We start from the raw sequence: 12430 nt of genomic DNA on the forward strand, positions 1-12430 counted from the left end.
TAGATGGACAATGGATAATATTGCCTCGTTTCGAGAAGGTGAGTAAAAGCGGGTCGAAGACTGGCTGCAGGCCGGTGGCTACGTTAGTTGGTGTTGGCCCATGAATTAATGCCTCCTGGACGGTAGCAGCAGAATTGTCCTCTGCTAGGCCATATGGTCGGGGGCTGCCGTCACTGACAAAAGTAACTGTTCCTTTCCACGGCCTTTCACCATCGTCATCATCCTAGAATGGATAGACGGTTGAGCCACAGGCAGCCTGAGTTGCCTCGTTTTGCTTAGCATACCAACGCCAGCCGTTCTTTCGGTTGCTAACTGGTTAACAGGCAGCAGCACCAGAAAAGCAGTAAGCGGCTAACAAAGGCATGACGAAGTCGACTAGATTGGACGACGAAGCCGTGCGAGGCAAAAACTTGATATCGCTTCGTTTCCTGTTTGAACGTCGCGCTTTGCGCGTGTGTCTCTCTCCCTTGCCGTACTTCGAGTTTTCTGAGCCTTGTATTTGTGCCTGAAGACTGTATGGCCGCTGCTTTTCTTAAGCCTTGATCATCGTAACATTGAGATATTGATAAATTCACACGACGGACCGAACTTTGACAACGACACTAGCGGAGTGGGGTCCACTTCTCATCTTTCTACTGTGCCATTGGATTCCTTAGACTCATCGTTGCCTCACAATCGGAAAGTGTGCACATGAGAAATACCTCTCATTCATCGGTGTAACTGGAAAGAGAGAAGCACGACCATGGAGTAATGGGGCCGGATAGCGGGGCTGTCAGACGACAGCGTAGATTTCACAAAAATGGTACCGTGTGGAGTCCGGCTACAGAGTACGAAGCTGAACAAAGCATAACTCAAGCCAAATCAGAACAAACAAGGTAATGCAAGAACAGGCCAAACTGTTCCAAAGCAACTCTTCTTTTCCCTCTAAGTGGCGCTCCGAAGCCGTCACTTCCGTTCGGCTGGTACTAGTGCCGGGCGCCGGACAAAGACGGGATACTGAAGTACATTCAACTTCCGCTCTGAACTGCAAAAACAACACGACTTGCTCTCTTCCTTCATCTTTGTCTTCTGCTACATTTTCCGCTACTGTGTACAGCCACATTATAGCCTTAGCATCAAGGACATCCAGACAAAAAGTATGGGGAAGAGAGCACCAGCTTAGATGGACTCATTAGGTGGCGCTTGTTTATTTCTCTCTCTTTATATTTAAAGCTGCCTACCTCCCTAAAGGCCGATGAGCAAAATTTCGTGTGTGAATGAAAGAGCTCTCACAAGCAGGCATGAAATAGCTACGATTCACCAAAGCCATAAGAATAATTCTACTGATGTACTTCGGCGGCTAACCTTAAAGAGAAACGTTATGGATAGCCCTAGGCGAAATAGATCTAGAGTCCTCGTCTTGGCTTTGAAGGAAAACGGGGCAAACTTGCCTTTATCCTTATAGTAGTAATATTAGTAATAGTGAGTAGCTGTGTCTTGTTTACTCGAACATTAGCCAGTTATTCCTCTGTAAATAGATATAAACCAGAAAGCGAGAATCGTATAACAACGTGACGGTGTTGGCGCTTCAGAAGTATTTCCCTAACTAACATATAGTTTACTCACTCTCAGAGTTAAGTACAGTGTCCTGATTTGCCATAAGTGTCCCTATGTTCCTGGCCCGGGTCGTAGCGACCTTTCTCTAAGCCCTACAACCTAGTCGGTTCACTCCCACTAACACTCTAACCAACAATGGTTTGAGTCCTTTGTGGCTTAGATGTCGACGCCATTCCTCAGCGGTGTTTCCCTTTGGCGACCGGAGGGGCAGCCTGACAAGAAACGATCGGCGGGCTATCTCTTATTGCAAAATATCCCATGAACGCCATCACCCACACCCGTACGCAGAAAGGAGCGAGTGGTGCATGAGACCAACGCAGCTGAGGCACCCGCAGGTGTCACATCCAGGCAGGTCGCTTTCTGTCCTTTCGGGGTGCATTATGGTGGATGTTTATCGGGCCTTGGACTAGCTGTACAAGTATAGGCACCGTCCTTAGGCAGGTGGGGTGGATAACGATCAGAGCGAACAGTTCAATGGAAATGGTTTCAACCAGTCGAAAAAAATTGAGCATCCACAACAAATTTCCTTTTCCTTTTCAGCTCTAGCTATCCGATTGCGGACCAGTACTTTACGCCAGTACTGAATTACTTGTGCAAGGCTTTTGCGTAAGATTTCAGATGGAGAAACGACGACGCCTCTTATTTTATCGACTTCTTAGGTTTGGGTGGTGTCGTTGATCTGCGGTGAGTTGTCGCTCTCGTAAATTATACAATCCGCCCTTTATATCACAGGCATTCGCACTTTTTTTAACTTCCTTTTACCCCCGCCTTTTTTCCTTTTTGTTCTTTCTTCGACTACGTCTTCGTCCTCTCCATGTTATTGCTTTTTTTTTTTGATTTCGATTAATGCGTCATATAGGCAGGAGATTACATAAACATTATCTAAATCGGCTCATTGTCATCAAGTTTGGGTCGTTCAAGCACTGCTTGCTTGCTCGTAAATGTCACTGACTGGCAGAGGTTGGCTGATAGGGACAGAGGCGGAGCAAAAGGTAAAACTACCACAGATTTCCTGTCCGTTCGTTTTACCGGTCGCGCCTTCTCAATCTATTTACTCTACAATGTTAACAGAACTGCTGACAGGATTTACGACACCAAATTTACAAGAGCCAACGCCAGTGACGGCATCGCTATCATCAACAGTGGACCTGGTGGCAACAATAGCAAAAACTTTACTTTCCCAGTAGCTTGTAGTACCTGCAGTCCAAGATGAGCACGCTAGACAAGATATGATAAGACAAGTCCTTCTCAATGTCCAACGAAATTCATCCAATGTTTTACTATTCACGAATTATCAGCTCATCCCTATCGTCTTCTTAACGAACGAAGAAAGAAATATAATAACCGATGTATTTGTTGTACAAATCGTCGACGTTGTGTCTAAGCTGTTAAGGCAGTAAAACTATGAGCTTTAGGCTAAGAGGTGGGTTACTTAACCGATTTGTTAGCCGATCAGATAGGACGTCTAGTAGCCGGAGGATTTGCTATTAGTATAATAAGGGTTATAATAAAAGGACTAGCATCACTTGATTGTTTCGAATAGTTCGGTTGAAAAAACAACGTGACGGTTCGGAGTACCGTTCTATCTTTTTACCACATACTGCCATTAGTAACACGACATTAATGCGTTGTCCTACGATACTTTGCAAACATGTGTTCATTGTTGACTTCGTCGCCTTCCTAAAGACTGAGGCAAGTGAAAACATACATCGTATTTCTGTCTTCTAACAGCAGACGGTATATATGCAGTCGACGGTCGCCGTTGCGTCAATGTTAAGTGATTCAATCCATTAATTTAATCCGTCCCTAAGGAACGTTCCCTTAGACAAAGGGGGGACTCGCGAAAAAGGCAGAAAACCGAAGCGATTTCTCTTTGTTTGTTGCCAGGGGAAACAGCTCATGCGAGAAAGGACAGTTGATACATCGCAGCAGATAGCCAACAGGCTGATGAAGTGAGGTCGGTTGGGATTGATTGGAGTAAGATACTTATAAACCCGCTCATACGGACTCACTTAATACTAGCGACTCGTAACAATTGTTGTCGCTGATGACAACGGTACAGTTTGATCTATTGATGAAGACGGACACGACTGCGGGAATATTAGCTGTCTGTGAGGTTATATGGTAAACATAATTTCTGCAGCAAACAAATAACGCCGGGCGGTTCTCCTGCTGGGTCTCCCAAGACCATATGAGTCATTCGAAACGAAGCGTTGCCTGCCAAACCATCCAGTACCAACCGCACGCACTGCTCCGTTGCCACCATACACAACTGGTCATACATCTTAGCTAAGGATAGAAGCTTCACAATGTTAGTCCTTATGACAGAAGCGTGAACAGTTAGCTTCGTATAAATGTAACTGAAAGATACATGTCTTTGACAAAAGTACGTGGAGCGTCGTTCACCGATAAAAGTACACAAGTGAAAGTAAACGACGTTTAGATTGGCGGTGGACAACGTCCACAAAAATCCATCGAGCGAGGTCCACTTCGGTCAGCTACGATCAACGGGCCAAGAAAATTCCTCGCATGCCTGCGTTACAATGCAGCATAAAGGGGCAGATCGTCCAAGATGAAAGACTGACGCGCGTACAACTTGTCTGTGTGAAAAAGTGTGTGACTCTCTGCTTGAAGAAGGCTGATTTACCTACGTTAGTAAGATAAATGCACGAGTTTTAGCTTGAGAGAGCTAATTGATCTATCCTAATAGCACTCTGCGTACACCCACAGTTAGTGCTAAACTGAGGCTAACAGAATAGATACAAATATAAAAAGACGTATGGGAGGGAATATAGATCTAAAGATGGACCAGTTCAACCGTTCACATCGCTAATTCTAGAAGATCAACAAAATCGTTGACCTTTGATTAACATTGGGATACCCCAATGTTAATCAAACTTGTATTTTGACCCAGTTATTGTTCAGAGCGCCTTAAACTGCATTAATTAAGACACCAAAGTGGGCAGTTAGAGAACATTCAAATGATCTGTAGAACGTAATTCCGTGATGTGCAGATATAGATCTATAGAACTCTATATACAAAAAGGAAAGATAGCCATATTCTTGAATTTGAAGTGGCGAAGTGAAAGAGATAATCTCATATAATTACTAGTTAGTGACGCGGAGCGTTGGACTACAACGAAGAAACACAATAACACGCACTTGCTAGCCATATAATCATTTATCCTCATATGTATAAACGGTACCTTCAGGCATTTATAGAACTGTCGCACGCATAGGACTACTTGTAGAATGCCAAATAAATTCAAGCCGTTTGTAAATTTCTTAGCTGTGATAGGCAAAATCGAATTTGGCCTGTCTATTTTTCTGTGTCATTTCGCTCTTTCAGACACCTTACCCATACATATTCACTAATTTCACTCAAGAGTACACGTGACGTGTTTACTCTACTGGGCTAAAACAAGCAAACGAATATTATAGTCGGAACTGAAGGTCTTTGGTATAAACATGAAGATGCAACGATTGTCTGAAGTGTGTTTCTTTGTATTTCAGCTATTTTTTTTTTCAAAACTCCAGTGAAAGAATTATTTAAATTCATGTGCCTTTGCCAAACAGAACAAATGTCCGTCCCTAGTAATATAATTGAACAAGCTCCCGCGTGCTATGTCATAGCAAAACTTTATTAAATGAGTGCCGTTTGTCACAACCCAAGTATTGTCCACGTGCCCGATGATCAATATAGTTGGCAAGCATAGTTGGTGACAGTAGAGGTGACCAATGATTCTTTAGTATAGGCATAATACGTGGAGTCTTCTAACGAATTTGCCCAAATTTCAACTTAAGTCAATAAATCCAATGGCTATGAAAATGATGCAAGCATGACGATGGCAATAATGTTAACGCCACATATTCCAAGATAAAGTTCCAGCCCAATAACACTTTCGAATGTCCATCTAAACCGACCGTAATATTTTTTAGCTCAGTTCTAATGATCGGTCTGAAGATCCGATGACTCTCTCAAGACTTAAGTTAAGTTATGCGTTTAGTTAATTAGATCAACTGAACAGATATTATTTTGGCTTGATTGGAGTCTAGTAATTTATTAAACATTTCATAGTAACACGTGACGCCTCAAGCCTTCAAAGTTGGGAACGTAGTCCTATAAAAACCTTCAAAATACTGCCAGCCACCATAGCTTTATTGAACAACCTAAACCTAGCTAACTTATTTTCCACAGAATAGCATCAGCCTTTGCTTACATACGATGTAGCCTTTTTCCATCAGCCAGTCACATCAGAACGCAGAATATGCAGTTACTATGAAGAAACTGAATAGAATGACAGACGGTTCAGGCCGGATATGTCAATCCGAGACAAATAGCTTGGTTAGAGTATTCTACATGTAAGCTAGAAGTTCCTTCACTACGTACACATCAGGGAAACACATCACAACATTTACCTTCATACACGAATAAAGAGTTTTTTTTTATTATTATTATTATTATTATTATTATTAAAGAGAGTTTGTAAATAAACTTTCTAATAGAGATATCGCACCATAAACGCTCGAGGCTCTTTATCTCAACAACAACGACGACTCTCGAAAGCACATGACTAATAAGTACTATATTACGACAGATGACCCATCATGCTCAAGAAAACGATTACGCAAAAGTTCGGCCTTTCCTTTCTTTTCCAGTAGCACGAGCGCTTATCGTGTGCTGTTTGCTCTGGTACCTTAGAGTTAGGCAAGGTCCGGCTTGAAAATGTATACCTGATTGTATACTGAGTGTGTAATCGGTAAGGATATCAGGAGGGGTGGTCAAAGTCGGTAACATGTATTGTCTTTACTAGAGATTTCTAAATCGTCTACTCTCTGGTCTTCTGAGGCGATTCGGTCTACGGCGGCCTCGTCCATGGCACTCTCGTCTAAGCCAACATCAGGACTATTGACGAAATCGTTAATATCGCATTCTGCACAGCTTAATTCACTGGCATACTCTGAACTATCACTGTCAAGTGATAACTTTCGGCTAAAGTTTATAAGGATGTCCTCTTTCATGCGTGGAAGGGATACAAAGCTTCCCAAGTTTCTAATTAAACTTTGATCTTCCAAGCGTAATCCTAGGCGGTGAACATCTGCAATGAATAAATACATCAGGTCACATACATACCGTTTATGAGAGGTAAAAAATGTTGAAAAGGAGGTCGCTTGATGCCACATGTAATCTCAGGTCGAATCGATTCATATCGTATAGTATGATTTTGAGTTGAAGCCATTTTTGACTGTCTTTAGATACTTACCATAAATGACTGACATGAAAGCACCCTGTACACCTTCACTGGTTGTAGCAGATGTCTCACGATACCTCATGAGGTTTTTCACTGCTAGCGTGACGGCTTCTTCAATATTCGTCTCATTAGGCTCGTCTACATTTCTGAAAAGGCAAAAACACAGCGGTAAATTGATTAACGATGTTTACCCATTTCATTTAGTGTTCTTCATTGCACTGTATACAGTCCACTGAATCGATTAGGATTTTATGTGTAATAAGTAATCAATTTTTTACTATGAATACTTTCTTATATTGTTTTCTAACAAACTGTCAGAATTTTGATGCAGGACAAAAAAGGAGGCAATGATACAGGTATAAAAAGCAACTTCTCGACAATGTGTGGATATAATCAGCGAGCGATCAGTATGAGCCTAGATGTACCTAGACACTAGTTTATATGACGAAAGTCACTCGAATTACCCACGAAGAAGGCTCAACTTTACGTATAGACACGAAAAAATTGCACAGGACAACCATTAGCACGACATCGTAAGGTGTTAGTTTAATCAATATCCTGCAGATCGCACATGGCTCATACACTAGCGACAATCAGTTCATTGTCACAGACGCAATTGTCTAGGCGATTGATAGCATCACTATGGACGTATTCGCCCAAGCGATACTCATATGAGTAAGCCATACGTTTCATCAAATCTGATAGCTTTCAATGGAAATTAAAACGTGTTGCACGTTAGCCAGATACTTACTGATCAGCTAATAATATCTAAGCACTGTTGACATATAGGATCTTGTTCACTGGCTGTTCCTGATCAAACGCCGAAGTTAGCTATATATACAAAGGCAAAGATTATGTTAATGTTCCACGAAAAAGTTCATCGGAAATTTCATTTCGTTGAATCTAATACATGAAGAAACGTATGGCATATTCCGCATTAGGCAAACTACACAGATATGCCAAATGTAGCTTGGATATATTTTGCCCTTTTCAAATCCGAAACAGAAGAACGAACGGCAATACGCCATCGGTTCGCTCGTGAGGTTTGTATTTGACCGGTATCAAAAGGGCGACACTCGTAAGCAGGTAGCAAATCTGCCAATTAAAATACATTAAGCCAAAGTGATGCGGGTCAGGTTCAGCATGTGCAGTGTTTAAAATTAACACTGCGATCTACTTTTAACACAGAAAAAATCTGATCAGTGATCGACTCACCCGCTTCGTTGGTCCCGTTGCGTTCCGACAAGGTATCTGATCGTATTACTATTGAAGACCGGCTTCAGCTTCTGCAAAAGGGCAATCATATAGAGGAAGGAATCCCTGTCGCATACGTTAAACAAAAACAAAGCTCCGTGAGGCCGTGTGTGCGAACTGCAAAATAGAAGTGAAAGCTGTTAGAAAGACATCATGGCAGGTTGCGACCCATACGCCACACCGTTTTCTATTTATGACACAATATCGGCGAGAGAGAGAACGTAGGAAAATAAAAGCTTCGTTTGCTATCTGAATAGAAACTGAGAAAGTCGGCCAATACCATTCGCCCAATTAAACGGGCGACTAATTCCAAGTGATAGAAGAATGGGCCAGCGGGGTGGACGACTGATACCTTTTGTCGGCAGCTTCAATGCTCAATCTAAAATTCATCCCCATTCATTTCCTCTTCTTGGTGTTTAGTCATCGAGAACGTCTTCCTGTTCATATCCTAGCGATAAAAATGGAGCATATCTTGTACATTAATAATTAGAGCCGGGACTGTTAAATCGTCTTTTACTGTCCATTAGAGATCTCAACCGATCTATGCAAGTACATGCTCGTGATGAACTCACATACGAAGACGCCTAATGAGATCAATCTCCTCACGAATTTCATGCAGAACGACGCGCTTCAGGCAGTCGTCTAAGACGAGCGTCCGCTTCCGTTCCGGCATCCAGCTATCGATTAATGATGTGATACCAACACGCGCTTGGCCAAACAGAAATACTACCGCGATGCAGGAAATAAATAAAAATAATTTTATTATTCAACGTATCGTTCTTGTTACGCTGCTAGTTAAGCGGGACTAGTTTTTGTGCTGATTGGCTCTTAAATGTAAGTTACCCTGTTACGACTAGTATTCGGCGGCGCATGTATAACTCCTAACAATTTCGCTTGTCCACTAAGTTAGCCAGTACGTGCGTGCTAGATACGCTGTATTGAAAACACACTATTTTCGAACTTGTCCGTTCTGCACAGTTACGCTTGCTAAGAAGGAAAAACAAATAACTTACGCTCGATTCTATCGTAATGGACGCGTCCATCGGTCCGCCAAGAATTGGCTCGATACATATTGTATGAGCTAGCTATCAGAATATCTTGTGACGGCAATCACCGAGTATTACTTAGAAGCGTTCGCACACTGTAGCTATGCCAGCAACAACGACAAGATACGGCTTACATAATATATAGTCGGACTACATCCTTAATGAGCTCCACACCACACATCCGGTATGCCCCCTTCACTTCGCACTCAGTCACTCTACTTCACTCAAAAAAAAAAGCACAAACTGTAGTTTGAATCGTCGAATGACGGGCTGCTACTGAACAATTGGACAGACAGACAGACAGACGGACGAATTAGTGGAAGCAGGATGAAATATGTACCGATGACATAGTAATTGTACTGCCTGTATAATGTTGTCATCGCTCGCAGAACATTCCGGTGACAATGTGGATCCCAGTGCAGTCTGCTGCCTGTTTTTCCTACCGCTACGTTAGCGCCAGCAGAGGCCGTGTGTTCACACGGGCCTAAGTGCTAAGCCATTCGAGAACGGCTTCCCGACAGAAGCTGGCTTTTGCCGTCATCTTTCTCGATTTTGCGGCGCTACTGATGATGACGGTTGGCCATTACTGCTCCAGTAAGTCAACTCCACAAATACCACTGCTGATGTTGTGGCGTCATGCTATACTCAACAACCATATTCGAGAAGCGACGCCGCTGGCGTTCAATGGTCCTATTGCCACAGACACCCATGAGAGGCGGCTCTACGAACATCTCTCTCCGTCTCTCCCTGCGCTTCTCTTTTCTCGCTATTCCAAACGAAAATGAAATCTGTTTCATGTCTCACTCACCTCACAGGACGCAATTAGCATGTCACCCAACAGCATTTTGTTGTGAAACCATTTCCAGGTTGGTGAGTGCCGTACGTTAGTGCGCTGTGTTCTGGTGGTAGCCCAGCGGGTAGCCGGTCTACCTGATAAGTATAACGAAATGTATTGTTTTGTGTTCAAATTCAGGCACAGACAGATTCCTTTTCGTTCTGAAAAAAAGTTAGCCTTCTGAAGTTAGACGTGAGGACCGAGTGGAGAACACGGAAACAATTTTTAAGCAGGTCTGCCAGAGACACATGCATACCGCACATAGAAACATAGCCAAACACCCGAATCGTAACGGCTCGAGAAGTTGGCTACTGCACGGGAGTGTTCGTAAGCAGGTAGTCTTAATGCGTCGTCACTTCAATGCACAAATACGGCACACAATCCAACGGATGTACAATGGCGGGAAAGCCCATACATCAGCTACGGCTTTCTAAGGTGTGGTTCAGCTTTCGCGTCATTCACTCCGTCTTGCTCTGGTCGGCCACTCTGTCTGTGGCGTCGAGCTGCCGCCGATAGCAGTCCTGCAAATGGTGGTGGTCGATGGGAATAGTAATAGCAGAGTGCAATGTCACGTCAAGTCGTGATTATTGCTGCTCGAAAAGCTGAAAAGGCCTACCCGCCAGTGTATACGTTCACCTGCCTCTAAAAACTCCTCACTATTGGCGGCAACAGCTTGAACAGCCGCGCCAACGGAAGAAACGCCGGGCATCAGTTTAGTGTCCGCGGCCCCTAACGCCGCAGCGACCGTAGCAGCCGTTTGAGTTCTGCTCCTATAGCAGAACGAAGTATTGACGGCTGTTCTAGACGACTATGACGCGCGTTGCGACTGCGACGTTGGAGAGTGGCCATTCACTCTGATCCGGCGCCTGTGCTGACGGCGTCAACGGCAGCAATTCAACGGCTAGGGCATGTCAACGAATAACAGCGGTAGCTCGTCATGCCGCTGGCGTGTTGGTCTTGAGAACTGCTATATTTGCCGTTGCTGTTGTTGTTGTTATTGCCGCCAGCTTTGTTTCAGCAGCTAAAGACTACACTTTCAGTAGACGCTCCACTCGACTACCAGTTAACTACAGCAGTCGGGGGGGCAGATGGTGGTTATGGATACCCCGCTGTGTGACGCCGTTTCCACTACAACAACATTGACTGCTACTGCCCTTAATATTACAACTGCCACGCACAAATTCACAGTTAGACGAAAAAGAACAGGATTTATGGAAACAGAAAGGGGGTGTACGTCGATCGGGCATCGAATATATCTTTTTTTTGGGCTGCTGTAGCTACTTCGGCGGACTAGAGATAGGATAGGCGCGACTATGAACAAATGTTAATAGTAATGAAAGAAGCGCCACCGTTACAGCTGTCCAATAGTACACATTTACGTTCGGTCGGTCGTGAAGAATCGTCTTTGTTCGACGTTTGTCACTTACGCACGTGGAGTACCGCTAATAACAACACGAAGATGATGATGATGCCACGACCGAACGCCGGATGTCGGTGCCAAGGAAGATAGTCTCAGTCATTCAATTCAGCTGTGATTATTATTGTTTGATGATCGTCTATTGCTCAAGTATTTCAACGATGGATGCTTTGGGATGTGGTGCGCTAGTAATATTTGCTACTTTTGCAGGCGGACTGACTCGGGCAGAGCTTGCTTGCTTGCTTGCTGATTATAGACAGAAAATCTATTACTCAGAAGCGTTAGTGAATTAACTCGAAATTAGAAGCTCAGGTTCACATAGAAGATAACGTAATGAGTTACCGCAATCACTGCAGGCTGTCGATTACTCCTATCATCATCACACGATACTTGTAACCACTGCTTCTTTTTAGTTCCATTATCACGTTCATTTTACACTTTTTTTTTTTTTTTTTAATTTCCGGTTAAATTCCGAGTAAAAGCATTTTTACGCTAATTGCATATGACTCAAAGTTCAATAGTCAGCTTCTGTATACCTTATCTTTCTCATTGCCACCAATAATTGTTTACCGTTATTAAATTCATTCGTTTGAAAAACGCGCTTATTAGTGAAATTTCTGTTTTTAAGTCTAGTAAATTGTTGGGCCTACCGTATAAGTTCACTTTATAAGAATCCGTACTTTTAGGCCAGTTTTGGCATTAGTTCATAGTTTTTCTGAAATTCTGTTTGGATCTTTACCTCCGATCAGCAAATCTTTTAACGATTTGTTCTGGATGGGGTTGTATTAAGCTCACAGCTTTTCCTTTGTGTCTTCTGAGCTTCGTCCAAAAGAACGTATTCACGTTAAAGACATGCTCCTTATAGGATTTAGATGTTGATTATAGAGAGTTTAAGTTTGTATGTTGAAGAAGCAAGAATTAAAAATGCAAGAAAGAAAGAGCCAACGGTCTACTCACGAAGAAGGCCTTCCAACCTAAACACTATTGTTTTTGCTTAGTTAATATCCTAGTGGTTCTAAGATAATAACTT

At 43.1% G+C, this 12430-nt stretch overlaps 1 protein-coding gene across 2 annotated transcripts; it reads right to left on the minus strand.

Moving 5' to 3' along the window:
• Positions 1-5624: 5624 nt before the first annotated feature.
• Positions 5625-10668, minus strand: LOC111255454 (ras-related protein Rab-18-B-like). 2 transcript variants are annotated; one of them, XM_022817425.2, is made up of 5 exons: positions 9116-10668; positions 8675-8828; positions 8064-8219; positions 6861-6994; positions 5625-6695 (listed from the first exon to the last, which is right to left on the minus strand). In XM_022817425.2, exons 1-5 carry the CDS (start codon positions 9171-9173, stop codon positions 6379-6381), a joined length of 819 nt encoding a protein of 272 aa, XP_022673160.1. In that variant the 5' UTR covers positions 9174-10668; the 3' UTR covers positions 5625-6378. The 2 variants fall into 2 exon arrangements, with proteins under 2 accessions (XP_022673160.1, XP_022673161.1); XM_022817426.2 differs by lacking the exons at positions 8675-8828; positions 9116-10668 and adding an exon at positions 8455-8668.
• Between the last annotated feature and the right edge of the window lie 1762 nt (positions 10669-12430).

The sequence above is a fragment of the Varroa destructor genome, unplaced genomic scaffold (genome assembly GCF_002443255.2).
Source record: "Varroa destructor unplaced genomic scaffold, Vdes_3.0 BEIS01000001.1, whole genome shotgun sequence".
NCBI classification, from domain to species: Eukaryota; Metazoa; Arthropoda; class Arachnida; order Mesostigmata; family Varroidae; genus Varroa; species Varroa destructor.

Bases quoted from the DNA above. Each gene is read 5' to 3' on its own strand.
- LOC111255454 (XM_022817425.2), bottom strand. From the start codon at position 9,173: ATGTATCGAGCCAATTCTTGGCGGACCGATGGACGCGTCCATTACGAT. The intron at 6,995-8,063 runs GTGAGTCGATCA...TTGCCTTTTCAG, and splicing joins CAACGGGACCAACGAAGCGG to AAATGTAGACGAGCCTAATG. The intron at 6,696-6,860 runs GTAAGTATCTAA...TATTCATTGCAG, and splicing joins TTTCATGTCAGTCATTTATG to ATGTTCACCGCCTAGGATTA.